This window comes from Salmo salar, chromosome ssa18 (genome assembly GCF_905237065.1).
Source record: "Salmo salar chromosome ssa18, Ssal_v3.1, whole genome shotgun sequence".
Classification (NCBI taxonomy): domain Eukaryota; kingdom Metazoa; phylum Chordata; class Actinopteri; order Salmoniformes; family Salmonidae; genus Salmo; species Salmo salar.
In genome coordinates this window covers 4192834-4211568 of record NC_059459.1, presented here as the reverse complement: position 1 = coordinate 4211568, position 18735 = coordinate 4192834, and the positions used below count along the sequence as shown (strand labels likewise).

General features: G+C 42.7%; 2 protein-coding genes across 7 annotated transcripts in view; both read left to right on the top strand.

Annotated features, from left to right (window-relative positions):
• ptk7b (protein tyrosine kinase 7b) overlaps window positions 1-7082 on the top strand; it is a 213626-nt gene extending 206544 nt beyond the window's left edge. Inside the window, exons 19-20 of the mRNA XM_045700655.1 lie at window positions 3944-4122; window positions 5299-7082. Of these exons, the coding sequence (XP_045556611.1) occupies window positions 3944-4122; window positions 5299-5459 (340 nt within the window). The 3' untranslated portion in view covers window positions 5460-7082. The remainder of the gene's footprint in view (window positions 1-3943; window positions 4123-5298) is intronic.
• A 7639-nt stretch (window positions 7083-14721) lies between these two features.
• The window catches only part of LOC106576882 (serum response factor), a 48803-nt gene continuing 44789 nt past the window's right edge, over window positions 14722-18735 (top strand). Inside the window, exon 1 of one of the 6 annotated variants that reach the window (XM_014154396.2) lies at window positions 14722-16270. In XM_014154396.2, the coding sequence (XP_014009871.1) occupies window positions 15641-16270 (630 nt within the window). In that variant the 5' untranslated portion in view covers window positions 14722-15640. The remainder of the gene's footprint in view (window positions 16271-18735) is intronic. The other 5 variants (XM_014154397.2, XM_014154393.2, XM_014154395.2 and 2 more) reach the window with 5 other exon arrangements.

The window sequence follows — 18735 nt, the reverse complement described above, 5'->3', positions numbered from 1 at the left end:
AATTATTTTAAGAATTATAGATACAGAACTCCTCTATGCACTCGATATGTCCGATTTTAAAATAGCTTTTCGGGGAAAGCACATTTTGCAATATTCTCAGTAGAAAGCCCGGCATCACAGGGCTAGCTATTTAGACACCCAGCAAGTTTAGCACTCATCAAAGTCAGATTTATTATAAGAAAAATGTTATTACCTTTGCTGTCTTCGTCAGAATGCACTCCCAGGACTTCTACTTCAATAACAAATGTTGGTTTGGTCCAAAATAATCCATCGTTATATCCAAACAGCGGCATTTTGTTCGTGCGTTCAAGACACTATCCGAAAGGGTAAATAAGGGTTACGAGCATGGCGCAATTCGTGACAAAAAAAATCTAAATATTCCATTACCGTACTTCGAAGCATGTCAACCGCTGTTTAAAATCCATTTTTATGCCATTTTTCTCGTAAAAAAGCGATAATATTCCGACCGGGAATCTGCATTTAGGTAAACAGACGAAAAAAAATAAAGCATTCGGTCGACTCGGGCACGCGCCTAAGCCCACAGTTCTCTGAGCGGCCACTTGCCAAACGCGATAAAGTGTTTCAGCCAGAGCCTGCCTCGATATCGTTCAGCTTTTTCCCGGGCTCTGAGAGCCTATGGGAGCCGTAGGAAGTGTCACGTTAGAGCAAAGATCCTAAGTCTTCAATAAAAACAGCCTAGATGAAACACATCTTGTCAGACAGGCCACTTCCTGCATGGAATCTTCTCAGGTTTTGGCCTGCCATATGAGTTCTGTTATACTCACAGACACCATTCAAACAGTTTTAGAAACTTTAGGGTGTTTTCTATCCAAAGCCAATAATTATATGCATATTCTAGTTACTGGGCAGGAGTAGTAACCAGATTAAATCGGGTACGTTTTTTATCCGGCTGTGTCAATACTGCCCCCTAGCCCTAACAGGTTAAGCGCACCTGAATATAAGCCGCACCCACTGAATTTAAAAAATATATATATTTTGAACATAAATAAGCCGTACATGTCTATAAGCCGCAGGTGCCTACCGGTACATTGAAACAAATTTACACAGGCTTTATTGAAACACGGCTTGTAACAAAAATAAATAGGCTTTAACGAAACACGGCTTGTAACAAAAATAAATAGGCTTTAACGAAACACGGCATGTAACAAAAAATACAAAATTTGCAGTACCGTAAGCTTTAGTTGTCTTTTTGCACTGAGTCAATTCCTCACGCTGCTGTTTCCAACGTCTTATCGACTCATTAAGACCAAGCTCCCGTGCAGCAGCTCTAATTCCTTTTCCAACAGCCAGATCAATCGCCTTCAACTTGAAAGCTGCATCATATGCATTTCTCCGTGTCTTTGCCATGATGAGGTTGACAAAATGACTACCGTAATCAGAATGATGGGAAGTTTGAGAGCGCTCGATTTAATCTAAACCGTAAACAAAAAAGTTGTTTGACCTTAACCCGTTCGGCAATTTCATTGGTCTAATGAAAGCTTCATGCCGCCAAAAAACTGAGCACGTCACAGAATGTGTTTTTTTGGAGCAAAAAATTTGAAAGCAGGAATAATCCATATATTAGCCGCGTCATTGTTTAAGCCGCGAGGTTCAAAGCTGGGAAAAAAGTTGCGGCTTATAGTCCGGAATTTACGGTATGTTTGGCAGCATGAGTGAAGGAGGCTTTGTTGCGAAATAGGAAGTCAATTCTAGATTTAATTTTGGATTGTAGATGCTTAATGTGAGTCTGGAAGGAGAGTTTACAGTCTAACCAGACACCTAGGTATTTGTAATTGTCCACATATTCTAAGTCAGAACGTCCAGAGTAGTGATGCTGGACGGGCGGGCAGGTGCGGGCAGCGATCGGTTGAAGAGCATGCATTTAGTTTTACTTGCATTTAAGAGCAGTTGGAGGCCATGGAAGGAGAGTTGTATGACATTGAAGCTCGTCTGGAGGTTAGTTAACACAGTGTCCAAAGAAGGGCCAGAGGTATACAGAACGGTGTCGTCTGCAAAGAGGTGGATCAGAGACTCACCAGCAGCAAGAGAGACATCATTGAATTATACAGAGAAGAGTCGGACCGAGAATTGAATCCTGTGGCACCCCCATAGAGACTGCCAGACGTCCGGACAACAGGCCCTCCGATTTGACACACTGAACTCTATCAGAGAAGTAGTTGGTGAACCAGGCGAGGCAATAATTTGAGAAACCAAGGCTGTTGAGTCTGCCGATAAGAATGTGGTGATTGACAGAGTCGAAAGCCTTGGCCAGGTCGATTAATACGGCTGCACAGTAATGTCTCTTATCGATGGCGGTTATGATATCGTTTAGGACCTTGAGCGTGGCTGAGGTGTACCCATGACCAGCTCTGAAACCAGATTGCATAGCGGAGAAGGTACGGTGGGATTCGAAATGATCGGTGATCTGTTTGTTAACTTGGCTTTCGAAGACCTTAGAAAGGCAGGGTAGGATAGATATAGGTCTGTAGCAGTTTGGGTATAGATTGTCTCCCCCTTTGAAGAGGGGGATGACCGCGGCAGCTTTCCAATCTATGGGAATCTCAGACGATACAAAAGAGAGGTTGAACAGGCTAGTAATAGGGGTTGTAACAATTTTGGCAGATAATTTTAGAAAGAGAGGGTCCAGATTGTCTAACCCAGCTGATTTGTAGGGGTCCAGATTTTGCAGCTCTTTCAGAACATCAGCTATCTGGATTTGGGTGAAGGAGAAATGGGGGAGGCTTGGGCGAGTTGCTGTGGAGGGCTGTTGATCGGGGTAGGGGTAGCTAGGTGGAAAGCATGGCCAGCTGTAGAAAAATGCTTATTAAAATTCTCAATGAAAGTGAATTTATCGGTGGTGACAGTGTTTCCTAGCCTCAGTGCAGTGGGCAGCTGGGAGGAGGTGTTCTTATTCTCCATGGACTTTACAGTGTCCCAGAACTTTTTGGAGTTTGTGCTACAGGATGCACATTTCTGCTTGAAAAAGCTAGCCTTTGCTTTCCTAACTGCCTGTGTATATTTGATCCTAACTTCCCTGAAAAGTTGCATATTGCGGGGGCAATTCGATGCTAATGCAGAACGCCACAGGATGTTTTTGTGCTGGTCAAGGGCAGACAGGTCTGGAGTGAACCAAGGGCTATATCTGTTCCTGGTTCTACATTTTTTGATTGGAGCATTCTTATTTAAGATGGTGAGGAAGGCACTTTTAAAGAATAACCAGACATCCTCTACTGACGGGATGAGGTCAATATTCTTCCAGGATACCCGGGCCAGGTCGATTAGAAAGGCCTGCTCGCTGAAGTGTTTTAGGGAGCGTTTGACAGTGATGAGGGGTGGTCGTTTGACCGCAGACCCATTACGGATGCAGGCAATGAGGCAGTGATCGCTGAGATCTTGGTTGAAAACAGCAGAGGTGTATTTGGAGGGAAAGTTGGTTTGGATGATATCTATGAGGGTGCCCGTGTTTACTGATTTGGGGTTGTACCTGCTGGGTTCATTGATAATTTGTGTGAGATTGAGGGCATCAAGCTTAGATTGTAGGATGGCCGGGGTGTTAAGCATGTTCCAGTTTAGGTCACCTAGCAGCATGAGCTCTGAAGATAGATGGGGGGCAATCAATTCACATATGGTGTCCAGGGCACAGCTGGGGGCAGTGGGTGGTCTATAGCAGGCGGCAACGGTGTGAGACTTGTTTCTGGAAAGGTGGATTTTTAAAAGTAGAAGCTCGAATTGTTTGTGTACAGACCTGGATAGTAAGACGTGTGTAGTTACGGTCTATCATGTGAGAAGAAAGTATAGCAAAAGTGTACTAGGATGATCTATGCAGCCATTGTTAAGTGTAAAGTCAAGACAAAATAGTAACATAGTTTAATTATGTGCATGATAACATCTTGACACTCTCTCTCTGTTTGCCTGTCTTTCTGTCTTGACTGTCTGTCTGCAGTGAGTACTACCACTACAGGCAGGCGTGGATCCCCCTGCGCTGGCTCCCGGCCGAGTCTGTGTTTGAGGATGACTTCTCCACCAAGTCAGATGTCTGGGCCTTTGGGGTGCTCATGTGGGAGGTGTTCAACCACGGGGAACTGCCATACACCAAACTCAGTGATGACGAGGTGCTGGAGGGTCAGTATAAATCAATAGAAATGTACTTAGTGCCCACTAATCTGTGTGCTCCATTGGCTGAGCAATCACTGTTCAGATATCAATCTTGCAAAGGGTACTGGGCCTGTCCGAATACCCATACTTGCGTATTAAATAGTAGGCTGATTGGGTATGAGAAAATAGAATGTTTTATAGTATGTGAAAATTTCTAAGATGTAGTATGCTTTAAATGCAAAGATGTCATACTCATTTGGGCTTTTCATCCAATATGAATTCGCTGCACACAATTGAGGAAGAGAATCGTCTTTCCAGGCCCACATGTTGTTATGTTCGTTGTAAAGATTGGACCAAGGTGCAGCGTGGTAGGCGTACATTTTAAATGTATTAAATCAACACCGAAACAAAACAAATGAAAATGTAACGTTCAGTAGGGCATACAGCACAGTACCAAAAACAAGATCCCACAAACTGAGGGGAAAAAGGCTGCCTAAGTATGATCCCCAATCAGAGACAACGATAGACAGCTGCCTCTGATTGGGAACCATACCCGGCCAACAAAGAAATAAAAAAACTAGAATGCCCACCCAAATCACACCCTGACCTAACCAAATAGAGAAATTAAAAGGCTCTCTAAGGTCAGGGCGTGACACATGTGTTTGACAACAGCCTATAATCAGATAAGGTGATGCGCTGTACCAAAATGCACGAATGGAGGGAAACAACACAATTGTGCATTAGATGATGCATTCTCAGTATGGACAAGCCTAGTATGTTAATATTTTTTTATTACATATACGTTTTTACTAAACAGTCAATTCTAAATAGTATGCAGTTTTAGTAAGTAGTAGGCAAGACAGATTTCAGACATGGCCACTCTTATGTTCTTGGGGTAACTTGAAGCTATTCTGAAGTGGCTATTCTGAAGTGGCTATTCTCAGTCTCAGAACAGTGATGAATCATTTTCATGGTTCTGTTAGGGGAAAAAGTTGTATTTGGTTGACATTGTATTGAAATGCACTGTACTATAGGTAACCTTGACAAAGAAAGTGGCACATACAGTATCATCATGTTATTATCAAGCTGGGGGCAGGCTGTCTGTCCAATAATTTTTATGAATCCCATACCAGAAACAGCTTTACACCATTCTTATTATGATCTAACCTCCCCTTTTTCTCTGCTCCACTCTTCTCTCCCCAGGTCTGCAGGCCGGCAAGATGAAGTTACCCGTGCTTGACGGCTGCCCCTCCAAAGTCTACAAGCTCATGTGCCGCTGCTGGGCCCCAAGTCTCAAAGAGCGTCCCTCCTTCAGCGAGGTCGTCAACACCCTGGGGGATCTGTCCTCCGACAGCAATGTCTGAGAGGAGGACAACTGAACCCACCCCACCCCAAGGAGTGACATCTCCCCCCGCCCCCCCCCCAAAAAAGAAACACAGAAATTCTGAATTCTGAGTCACACACATTTCAGGGACCAGGAGTTATTATTTAAAAGGGCGTGTGGATAAGAACAAGAGAACACTTTTGTTATACCAATGGATTGGATACATACCGTTGAGCGTGTGTAGATGGTTTCATGTGAGGAGGACACGAGTGCCATGACTTTACATTTGCCTTAATTGCAGCATGGAAGGCATGCCCGCTGACGCTGTCCCTTTTGGCCCGTGTGGTTCCAGTGGGCCCATGCCTGGCATGAGTCTCTCAGGGCTGGTTTGTCCCAGAGACGCACTCCCTCTCTTTTTTTGACCACGCAGCACAGGAACCATAAAAACTAAAGTGCCTCTCCTTGCCTACCTGAACCTCAATCTACCAACTCTAAAGTCCCCCCAACCAATCCAGGAGATCCTAAACTACTTTTATCCATCAGGGGGAACTTTCTGTATGTGCTGGACTGGACTCACCACCTGAAAGCTGTATCTAGTGTGTTTCAGACTTGGAATTTGCAGCCTCTAATATGTGCCACTGATGCTGTTGTCTGAGCTGTTGTTCTGATATCTATTGAAGAGGCAAGATCTGAGTATAAGCACCAATGGACAACATTTTTACTGAGTTTAAACTTGAAAGTCTATTACTCATTGTGTCTGGGGAACTCAGTGGATTGACTTGTCTGTGTTAATTATATACTTTACAGGAACCAAATGTACTATCAAATTTATAGCCAAGGAATATTTTGAGTGAGTGAGTTTAAAAGAAAATCTCTTATGAGTGTGTTACAAGTGTCATTTTAACTCTGAAGTGCTCGATGTCGACCATCATTGATGGGATTACCATATAATAGACCACATATTAGCTGTATAACCATGTTATCACTTTATCAGTCTGTCATTTTTAAATGGCTGGCAATGCTGTATTTTCAGAGGTCCAATCACAATTCCCTTTTCTTTCTAGCTGGTCCAATGATTTTGTGCAATGTTGTAATGTGGACCATCCCACAAGGCAATGTGTACATAATGTAGAAACCATGCACTAACTTCACTTAAAAATATCCCTTTTTATTACTATCATATTGTAGAAGGATGTACCTACGGGAACCTGTTTATTTATTATGAAGGTCCCATCTTTTTTACTCATTCTTTTTCTTCATAAAAAGGTACTTTGAATATCACTTAATGCAGTTGCATATGTATTCAGTCTCTTATGATACATCTCTGTAACACAGTCAGTTTGGTAATACATTTGTTATTACCATGAGCAAAGATGGATGAGAGAGAATCACCAATGCTCTTCAAGGGACTCTTAAGTGCCTGGTAAATGAAGGATTATTAGCTGTTTTTCCGCTTTCCTTTTTCTCAATATCTAATCAAAATGCAATGGTCTTTTTTGTTTGCTAAGACCTTGTTTTTATATATTGTTTTTAGTGCAAAACTGTTTTTATGAATGCTAGGCGCTCACACCTAGGCCTCTTTTTTTTATCCACTTCAGCTAATAATCACAGTAACCTCAATGTATACAAGCTGCTCTCAATAAAGGATCACGTTTTTTTTAAACTGAGGAGTCTTGGCTGTCTTAATTGCTGTGTAACATAGAACTCACTCTGATTGGCCCCATACACACTCAAGTTGTACAACTGATGTACAACGCATTTTGCATGTACGTGATACAACAGAGAGTTCTTTTACACAAAAATGATTACACAAGCATTGTGGAGAAACCACACAATGGTTGTGTAAACATTTTTGTGCAGACAAACTCTCCACTGTGTTGCAAAATAACAGTTGTGCCACAACCATTGTGTCAAATGTGTTGTAGTTGACCAACCTGAATGTGTACAGGGCCATGTAGACTGGAGAGATTGGAGATACTGAAGAGCTATCACTGTAACATGCTGACCAAATCGCTTGCGTGCCATCGCGCGCATGTTGATTTTGTACCCCCACACCAGACACGATCAGGCCACGCAGGTTGAAATATCAAAACAAACTCTGAACCAATTATATTTATTTGGGGACAGCTCGAAAAGCATTAAACATTTATGGCAATTTAACTAGTTAGCTTGCTGTTGCTAGCTAATTTATCCTGGGATATAAACGTTGGGTTGTTATTTTACCTGAAATACACAAGATCCTCTAATCTGACAATTAATCCACAAATAAAACTGTAAACCGAATTAGCTTCAGATGAAACGGTAAACAGAATTTGTTTCTCGTCATCTCTCCTCCTTCCTTCCGGCTTCTTTTTCTTCTTTGGACATTATATGGCGGTTGGCAACCAACTTTACAGCATTACTACAACCGACTGGAGTGTGGACCTCAGTTCATCTTTCAATCACCCACATGGGTATATGCTCCTAAAAACCAATGAGGAGATGACACGTGGGTATATGCTCCGAAAAACAAATGAAGAGATTTGAGAGGCAGGACTTGTTGAGCGTCACAAATGTTTATTTGAATTTTTTTATTTCACCTTTGTTTAACCAGGTAGGCTAGTTGAGAACAAGTTCTCCTTTACAACTGCGACCTGGCCAAGAATAAACAAACATAGTCAATAATACAATAGAAGTCAATAATACAATAGAAAAAGTATATATACAGTGTGTGCAAATCAGGTAGGATAAGGGAGGTAAGGCAATAAATAGGCCATAGTAGCGAAATAATTACAATATAGCAATTAAACACTGGAGTGATAGATGTGCAGAAGATGAGTGTGCAAGTAGAGATACTGGGGTGCAAAGGAGCAAAATAAATAAATTAAATAACAGTATGGGGATGAGGTAGTTGGATGGGCTATTTACAGATGGGCTATGTACAGGTGCAGTGATCTGTGAGGTTCTCTGACAGCTGGTGCTTAAAGTTAGTGAGGGAGATATGAGTCTCCAGCTTCAGTGAGTTTTGCAGTTCGTTCCAGTCATTGGCAGCAGAGAACTGGAAGGAAAGGCGGCCGAAGGACTAATTGGCTTTGGGTATGACCAGTAAAATATACCTGCTGGAGTGCATGCTACGGGTAGGTGCTGCTATGGTGACCAGTGAGATGAGATAAGGAGGGGCTTTACCAAGCAAAGACTTATAGATGACCTGGAGCCAGTGGGTTTGGCGATGAGTATGAAGCGAGGGCCAGCCAATGAGAGCGTACAGGTCGCAGTGGTGGGTAGTATATGGGGCTTTGGTGACAAAACGGATGGCACTGTGATAGACTGCATCCAATTTTCTGAGTAGGATGTTGGAGGCTATTTTGTAAATGACATTGCCGAAGTCAAGGATCGGTAGGATGGTCAGTTTTACAAGGGTATGTTTGGCAGCATGAGTGAAGGATGCTTTGTTGCGAAATAGGAAGCCGATTCTAGATTTAATTTTGGATTGGAGAAGCTTAATGTGAGTCTGGAAGGAGAGTTTACAGTCTAACCAGACACCTAGGTATTTGTAGTTGTCCACATATTCTAAGTCAGAACCATACAGAGTAGTGATGCTGGACGGGCGGGCAGGTGCAGGCAGCGATCGGTTGAAGAGCATGCATTTAGTTTTACTTGTATTTAAGAGCAGTTGCAGGCCATGGAAGGAGAGTTGTATGGCATCGAAGCTCGTCTGGAGATTAGTTAACACAGTGTCCAAAGAAGGGCCAGAAGTATACAGAATGGTGTCGTCTGCATAGAAGTGGATCAGAGAATCACCAGAATCAAGAGCGACATCATTGATGTATACAGAGAAAACAGTCGGCCCGAGGATTGAACCCTGTGGCACCCCCATAGAGACTGCCAGAGGTCCGGACAACAGGCCCTCTGATTTGACACACTGAACTCTGTCTGAGAAGTAGTTGGTGAACCAGGCGAGGCAGTCATTTGAGTGACCAAGGCTGTTGAGTCTGCTGATAAGAATGTGGTGATTGACAGAGTCGAAAGCCTTGGCCAGGTCGATGAATACAGCTTCATAGTATTGTCTCTTATCGATGGCGGTTATGATATCGTTTAGGACATTGAGCGTGGCTGATTTGCACCCATTGGCAGCTCGGAAACCAGATTGCATAGCGGAGAAGGTACGGTGGGATTTGAAATGGTCGGTGATCTGTTTGTTAACTTGGCTTTCGAAGACCTTAGAAAGGCAGGGTAGGATAGATATAGGTCTGTAGCAGTTTGGGTCTAGAGTGTCTCCCCCTTTGAAAAGGGGGATGACCGCGGCAGCTTTCTAATCTATGGGAATCTCAGACGATACAAAAGAGAGGTTGAACAGGCTAGTAATAGGGGTTGCAATAATTTCGGCTGATAATTTTAGAAAGAGAGGGTTCAGATTGTCTAGCCCGGCTGATTTGTAGGGGTCCAGATTTTGCAGCTCTTTCAGAACATCAGCTATCTGGATTTAGGGTGAAGGAGAAATGGGGGAGGTTTGGGCGAGTTTCTGTGGGGGGTGCAAGGCTGTTGACCGAGGTAGGGGTAGCCAGGTGGAAAGCATGGCCAGCCGTAGAAAAATGCTTATTGAAATTCTCAATTATCGTGGATTTATCGGTGGTGACAGTGTTTCCTAGCCTCATTGCAGTGGGCAGCTGGGAGGAGGTGCTCTTATTCTCCATGGACTTTACATCGTCCCAGAACTTTTTGGAGTTTGTGCAACAGGATGCTAATTTCTGTTTGAAAAAGCTAGCCTTTGCTTTCCTAACTGCCTGTGTATGTTGGTTCCTAACTTCCATGAAAAGTTGCATATCGCGGGGGCTATTCGATGCTAACCAAGTTCTATTTTAGCTGTCACGCACGAGCAGAGTGGCTGCAATGATTGAATAACATGTATGTGTACATTTATTTTGCAATTGTCCGGTCTGGTCAGCATGTAAGGAACTTTTGTAGAAGTTAAATAAATATTGTATAAAGCTGTATCTAATCTATTATAGATGGCTAGCTAACGAATTAATCTATTGAACATGAATTGTTGCATTTACCATGGCTGTCATGGTATATGATTATGAATGATTACAATGGATGTTCTGTCGTGGGTGTACATTTTTATGAAGTCTTTGATGTAGATGAATAAAATTTTCAGGTGAAGAGTAGTCAATTTTCTAGGCTTACCCACATCCACTCACAAAGTAATCTTAAAGCTCCACCTCGTGAATCATCTCATCATTGTGCTGATAGAGACCATTGTGTGGATAGAGAGGAGTGGGTGTGGGCGTTTTGACATGCAAATGTGGCCTTTCCGTTACCACTCTCTTCAACCTCTTGGTTCATTCTCTCTTTCACATGGGGATCATCATCATACACCTTCAGGCCATGTGACTTATTATCATGTAGCCCTGTGTGACATGAAACTCTGGGACTGTTCACATTGACCTACTGCTTGTCATAAATTATGATATTGACCCTTGATTGGCCTGATAACGCAATCTCAGTTCCACTCCACACTGCTCTTTCCCATCTGGAAAAGAGGAACACCTATGTGAGAATGCTGTTCATTGACTACAGCTCAACGCTTAACACCATAATCCCATCCAAACTCGTCACCAAGCACGGACGGGACTGTCCAAGCTCTGGACTCTTCTAAAAAAATCTCTAAGCGCTTTCCACATCTGGATTGTGCAACATTTTCCCATTTTTCTTTTCAACATTCTTCAAGCTCTGTCAAATTGGTTGTTGATCATTGCTAGACAACCATTTTCAGGTCTTGCCTGTAGATTTAAGTCATAACTGTAGCTCGGCCACTCAGGAACATTCACTGTCTTCTTGGTCAGCAACTCCAGTGTAGATTTGACCTTGTGTTTTAGGTTATTGACTTGCTGAAAGGTGAATTAATCTCCCAGTGCCTAGTGGAAAACAGACTGAACAAAGTTTTCCTCTAGGATTTTGCCTGTGCTTGGGCCGTTTCTATTTCATCCTGAAAACTCTCGATTACAAGCATAGCCATAACATGATGCAGCCACCACTATGCTAGAAAATATGGAAAGTAATGTGTTGGATTTGCCCTAAACATAACACTGTATTCAGGACAAAAGTTAATTGCTTTGCCAATTATTTTGCAGTATTACTTTAGTGCCTGTTTTGGAATATTTGTATTCTGCTTCCTTCTTTTCACTCTGTCAATTAGGTTATTATTGTAGAATAACTACAATGTTGTTGATCCATCCTCAGTTTTCTCCTATACAGCCATTAAACTCTGTAACTGTTTTAAAGTCACCATTTGCCTCATGGTGAAATCCCTGAACGGTTTCCTTCCTCTCTGGCAACTGAGTTTGGAATGACGCCTGTATCTTTGTAGTGACTGGGTGTATTGATACACCATCCAAAGTGTAATTAACAACTTCACCATGCTCAAAGGGATATTCATCATCTGTTTTTTATTTTTTTACACAGCTACCAATATGTGCCCTTCTTCTTACCGAGGCATTGGAAAACCTCCCTGGTCTTTGTGGTTGAATCTGTGTTTGAAATTCACTGCTCGACTGAGGGACCTTACAGATAATTGTATGTGTGTGGTACAGAGATGAGGTAGTTATTCAAAAATCATGTTAAACACTATTATTGCACACAGAGTGAGTCCATGCAACTTATTATGTGACTTGTTAAGCAAATGTTTACTCCTGAACTTATTTAGGCTTGCCATAACAAAGGTGTTGAATACTTTTTGACTCAAGACATTTCAACTTTTCATTTTTAATTAAATGGTAAAAATGTCAAAAAAACATCATTCCACTTTGACATTATGGGGTATTGTGTCTAGGCCAGTGACAAAAAAAAATCTCAATTTAATCAATTTTAAATTCAGGCTGTAACACACCAAATGTGTAAAAAGTCAAGGGGGGTGTGAATACTTTCTGAAGGCATAGCTTACATTTTGGTGTATTTTATTTCTCATGTGTTGATCTTTATCTGACCTAGTGTTGTTTCCGTGCCTTTTAAAAGATCTTTTTCTGTTTCGTACCTCTGATATTGAACTCTGCATTGTTGAGGAAGAGCTTGATAGCATTTCATTGTATGGTTTACACCCGTTGTATTCTGCCATGTGACAAACTTTGATTTGGTATAGTCTACAATAAACTACTGACGGCTTGTAGTCCATGGCCCTTGATGGAAGGTGACTTATGGTGTTAATTACCTCTGATATAACGTTAACCTTTTATTACTAAGCGTTTAACATAGGACTGTCAAATGACTTAAAAAATGTATCGAGTTCATCGCATTGTTTTCTGTGCGATTAACTCGATTAGTAATCACATTTTTTTTTTATTGTTCAAATTTGACCCTAATTGAAGCGGCAATCAGCAGTTGAAACAATAACAAAGCGTTCTACCCACCCCCTTCGGTGAAAAGCCGAGGGATGGGCCGAGAAACTGTAACCACTCTCACTGTACACTGAACAAAAACATTTACGATATTTACGATTTTACTGAGTTACAGTTCATATAAGGAAATCGGTCAATTTAAATTAATTAATTAGGCCCTAATCTATGGATTTCAAGACTGGGAATACAGATATGCATCTGTTGGTCACAGGTACCTTTAAAAAAAAAAAGGAAACTAGTCAGTATCTGGTGTGAACACCATTTGCCTCAGGGCAGTTAACCGACTGTTCCTAGGCCGTCATTGAAAATAAGAATTTCTTCTTAACCGACCCCCCTAGTTAAATAAAGGTAAAATTTAAAAGATAATAATAATAATTTTGTGGATTGTGGCCTGTGGAATGTTGTCCCACTCCTCTTCAATGGCTGTGCAAGTTGCTGGATATTGCCAGGAACTGGAACACACTGTCGTACACGTCAATCTAGACTAGAGCATCCCAAACATGCTCAATGGGTGACATGTCTGGTGAGTATGCAGGCCATGGAAGAACTGGGACATTTTCCGCTTCCAGGAATTGTGTAGAGATCTTTGCAACATGTGCATTAACATGCTGAAACACACTGGTGATGGCAGCGGATGAATGGCACGACAATGGGCCTTAGGATCTCATCACGATACCTCTGTGCATTCAAATTGCCATCGATAAAATGCAATTGTGTTCGTTGTCCTTAGCTTATGCCTGCCCATACCATAACCCCACCACCACGGGGCACTCTGTTCACAACGTTGACATCAGCAAACCGCTCCCCCACACAACGCCATACTGTCTGCCATCTGCCCGGTACAATTGGGATTCATCGGTGAAGAGCACACTTTTCCAGCGTGCCAGTGGCCATCGAAGGTGAGCATTTGCCCACTGAAGTCAGTTACGACGCCAAACTGCAGTCAGGTCAAGACCCTGATGAGGACAACGAGTACGCAAATGAGCTTATCTGAGACGGTTTCTGACAGTTTGTGCAGCGATTCTTCGGTTGTACAAACCCACAGTTTCATCAGCTGTCCAGGTGGCTGGTCTCAAATGATCCCACAGGTGAAGAAGCCAGATGTGGAGGTCTTGGGCTGGCGTGGTTACATGTGGTCTGTGTTTGTGAGCCCTTTTGTTAGCTATTTAGCAGTCTTATGGCGTGGGAATAGAAGCTGTTCAGGAGCCTGTAGACTTGACTTCTGTGCAAATTAAGTTTTTGCTGTCATCTAATGAAATGCCTAGGAATGTGTTTATGGTTGAATTTTCTGTAAGTTTTCCTTCAAAACTGTTGCTCAATGCTGAGCACATTGTGGATTTTTAAGCACCACAAGAGAGACAGCTCTACAGCAGCTGCTAGCTACTGAGACCGAGAGCACACAGCCAAAGATTACAAAGATGGGCAGAAACTGCTTCTCCAGTAGAAATCCCCTGTCGTCTTTTGCTGAACTATCCATGTATGCAGGCCATCAAATCAAAGGCAGTCCTTCAATATAAAGATTTTGATTCGATTTTTGAAGTTGTTTTTCACAAAAATGAAAAGGTATCAGTCGGTCACTTTGATGAGGTTGGAGTAACAACATGTTCAACTACTTATGACATTGGCTCGAATCTAGGTTGTGCCTTTAGATTTCGAGAAACTAAGGTAGAATTTCACTGTTCTCTTTGACTTCTCAAACCCAGCCTGGTCTGCTTCGCAAGCGTTCCCGGAAGTTTTGCGAGGTTACGCCTCTGGGTCTAAAAACTCTGTGAAATAGTAGAGCGCGTTGTGTGTTGCGCTCTAAAGGGTCCGTGCGGAAACACTGCTAAGGTAACGCAACAACTAATGGTTGCGTGACACGTCATCGACAGTGCCGATTAACAATAACATATGTGATTAAATATTTATTTTTTAAACATATAACGTGGTTAGCTGATACCTAAAATACCTCTCCAGGCATTGTAAGATCTGTCATGCGTCAACAACGTCTATTGGTGCTTTCAAGACAACTGGGAACTAGGGGGAAAAAACGACATAAGTGATCTTTGGAGCTCTAGAAATGTTCCCGAGTTTCTAACTGGGAATTTCGAGTTGGATGACAGTTCAAAACTATTTTCCCATTCGGAGTTCGTTTTTTTGCGCACTGTAGTCGGAAATGTCTGAGTTCTGAGTTGAACGCTACATACGCATCGGAAGAAGACCAAAATCTCCTTGCCTGTGTGCAGCGACCATTTAGGTATTTATTCTAATGAACATGCCATATTGACCAATGGTAGCTCAACCTAGATCCCAATCGGCCAATCCGTAGACGACGCTGTGACTCACCAAATAAGGAGATACAACTCCATAAAAGGAAACATTGTATCTCTTTATAAGGAGGAAAGTAGATCTTAGGTTGTAGTCCGCTCTCGAATACGTTATTTCAAAAATACATCAGTTTTGTGTGAAAATGCACGACTGCAAAACTGATATTCAATGAAATATCTGCAGCCTTTGTGAATTGAAGGCGGATACCGACGACATTTTACGCGATTATGGTGTGAACTACATGACATGGCGGAGTAATAACGAATGATCTCTTCGATTTTCCCTTTTTTTTGAGAAAGTGCTCTGAGTTTTGGAAATAGAGGTTGGGTGAAACTGAACCTGGCTGAAAGGTCTCAGGGGCAGCATCACTTTTGAAAGTTTGCTTTAGTGGTTTCAAACAGATGAACATTTTGCAATGTCCGCAATTTCGTTGTTTGTTTACCTTTTTGGTGGTTGGGTTGTATGAACTGTGCTGTAATTTTTACTGACCCGCGCTACAGCAGTCGGCTGACGATTTCAGGGACCGGGTCCTCTAACTAGAATGCTACCAAGCCAGGCTGGATCAGCACAACCTGGAAACGGGTCAGCGTCTTTCAGGGCTAACACACGTCACGGTTCTGGGGTAATTGGGATTGGGATTCGCCCTGTGTTGGTCAGAGCAAGGCAATCGAAAACTCGGGTCAGCGACAGCATCAGTGCGGTTGGGATGTTGGGGGGCAACGGTCCAGGAGTGGGTGCAAGAGGTGGGGCGAGACCAGGGAACGGGACGGGACCGACGATTCCACTGACCGCTGCTCAGGGAGGCATCGGTCTGAACATGGGAATTGGGGTTCGCGGAGGCAGCCGGTATGACCCGGACAAAGAGTGTGCGCCAATGGGGTGCAGTGGGTCGGACGCTGATTCGGACTCGGGGGATGATGACGATCCGATGGTTTCAATCGGGGACAACAGAAGAAGTGTAAAGCGGGAGAGACTGGAGATGGAGGCTGCGGTGACAGGGCAGGAGGCCGGGATACCACCGGGGGGTTATGGTGTGGTCCCCCAAGGTGTTGCTGGCGCAAAGCCAGGGAAGAAGACACGTGGGCGGGTGAAGATAAAAATGGAATTCATCGACAACAAGTTGAGGCGATACACAACTTTTAGCAAGAGGAAGACTGGTATAATGAAGAAGGTGAGTGATCACAGTGACACTCAGGTGTGATGAGACACTCTGTAGGGTCCACTCCAAAGTGTCACTTGGTCATACAAGATGTTTTATTGATTGATGTGTGTGTGGGGCACGTATAGACTACACTGACAGATAATGTAAGCATTAGGTACATGTCTGAACTTTCTTGTACAATAACCTTCCCTTGTGTCACTGACCTATGCTTTTTAACCAGTGGAAGGCCCATTCAACCCAAAATCACACACACAATTTGTCATAACCTGATGTAATAAGACTCCCAGACATAATGTGTAAATAACCAAGTGGGACATGTCATCTCTGCCCTGGCCCTGAGTGACTGTAGGCCACAACAGTCATGACTGGCTCTGTCCTTTAAATAGACAAGAGCAACTGACATTACGATTCCTGACCATGACCCTCTACATACACACCTCCGTGTCCGGTAGGCCTAGTGCAGTAACACACTTGCAATCTAAATGTAGAAATATTATAGTTTTTAGCAAACTATTTTCAATTTATATTAATTGAATCATATTTTCAAAGAGCAGTTTGTGCTCAGTACATTGAATGTTTCTCATTCAATGTTTAAAGTAACTATAGTGTAGAAGAAAAAGAAACGCACACCTATTAAGGCCAGGTGCTGGCTAGCGGAGTAGAAAACTTGAAAATAAGGGAGAGCCGCACACTAAGAGCTCAGATGCAAAAATGTAATATCCAACGTTTTGACAGCCAAGCTCATATCCTGATGAAGACAGCTTGGCTGTCGACACGTTGGATATTACATTTTTGCATCTGAGCTCTTAGAGTGTCCGGCTCTCCCTTATTTTAAAGTAACTATAGTACCTAATAGAGTAAAATAAGATGTAGGAGTACTGCGAACTAAGGTTGGTAAATTACTAAACACTCACTCACTTACTGTACACTCACTACTGCAGCCTTTGGTCAGCAGTTCAGATCACAGACCCCCTGGCCTAAAGTGTGTCAGGCAGAGCCAACAGATGACTAAGCCCCAGGGTCAGAGGTCAGTCAAAGGGCACTAGGCAGACTAAACAGGCCACTGCACCACTGTAAGGAACACATGATGCTTCCATCATGCTCTAGCTCTCTGTCATACAGTAAGTCATCAGAGGAGGTCTGAAAGTGAAAACCCCATGGCTGCATCTGAAGTTGTGGCTGTTGTAGTCAGCATGTGATGCTGTTTGGACAAAAATAAAATGATGTCATTCTTTTTGGCAAGACAGTATCAGATACAGTGCATTCAGAAAGTATTCAGACCCCTTTTTTCCATATTTTGTTACATTACAGCCGTATTCTAAAAGTGACAGAAATATTTTTTTCCCTCATCAATCTACACACAATACCCCATAATGACAAAGTGAAAAGTTTTTTACATTTTTTTTCAATTTATTTAAAATAACAAAACCTTATTTACATTAGTATTCAAACCTTTTGCTATGAGCCTTGAAATTGAGCTCGGTTCCATCCTGTTTCCATTGATCATCCTTGAGATGTTTCTACAACTTGATTGCAGTCCACCTGTGGTAGATTCAATTGATTGGACATGATTTGGAAAGGCACACACCTGTCTATATAAGGTCCCACAGTTGACAGTGCATGTCAGAGCAAAAACCAAGCCATGGTCAAAGAAATTTTCCGTAGAGCTCCGAGACAGGATTGTGTCGCACAGATCTGTGTAAGGGTACCAAAAAATGTCTGCAGCATTGAAGGTCGCCAAGAACACAGTGGCCTCCATCATTCTTAAATGGAAGAAGTTTGGAACCAACAAGACTCTTCCTATAGCTGGCCCCCTGGCCAAACTGAGCAATCGGGGGAGAAGGGCCTTGGTCACGGGGGTGATCAAGAACCCGATAGTAACTCTGACAGAGCTCTGGCGGAACATGACAGCATGGTAGCAGCACAAAACATGGTACAAACATTATTGGGCAAAGACAACAGGGCATGAAGGTAGAGACAACAATACATCAGGCGACGCAGCCACAACTGCCAGTTAGTGTCCATGATAGAGTCTTTGAATGAAGAGATAGAGATAAAACTGTCCAGTTTGATTGTCCCCCCCCCCCACCCCCACAACTTGTTCCAATTGCTAGCTGGAGCGAAATGAAAAGTGAACTGAAAAGTGGAGTGAAGCAAGGATGTGTGTGCTTTCTATGGAGAGACCTTAAAATAGCTGTGCAGCGACGCTCCCCATCCAACCTGACAGAGCTTAAAAGGATATGCAGAGAAGAATGGGAGAAATCCCCCGGATACAGGTGTGCCAAGCTTGTAGTGTCTTACCCAAGAAGACACATGGCCGTAATCACTGCCAAAGTTGCTTCAACAAAGTACTGAGTAAAGGGTCTGAATACTTATGTAAATGTTATTTTTTATATATTTTTTTTTATACATTTGTAAAAAATTCTATGAACCTGTTTTTACTTTGTCATTATGGCGTAATGTGTGTAGATTGA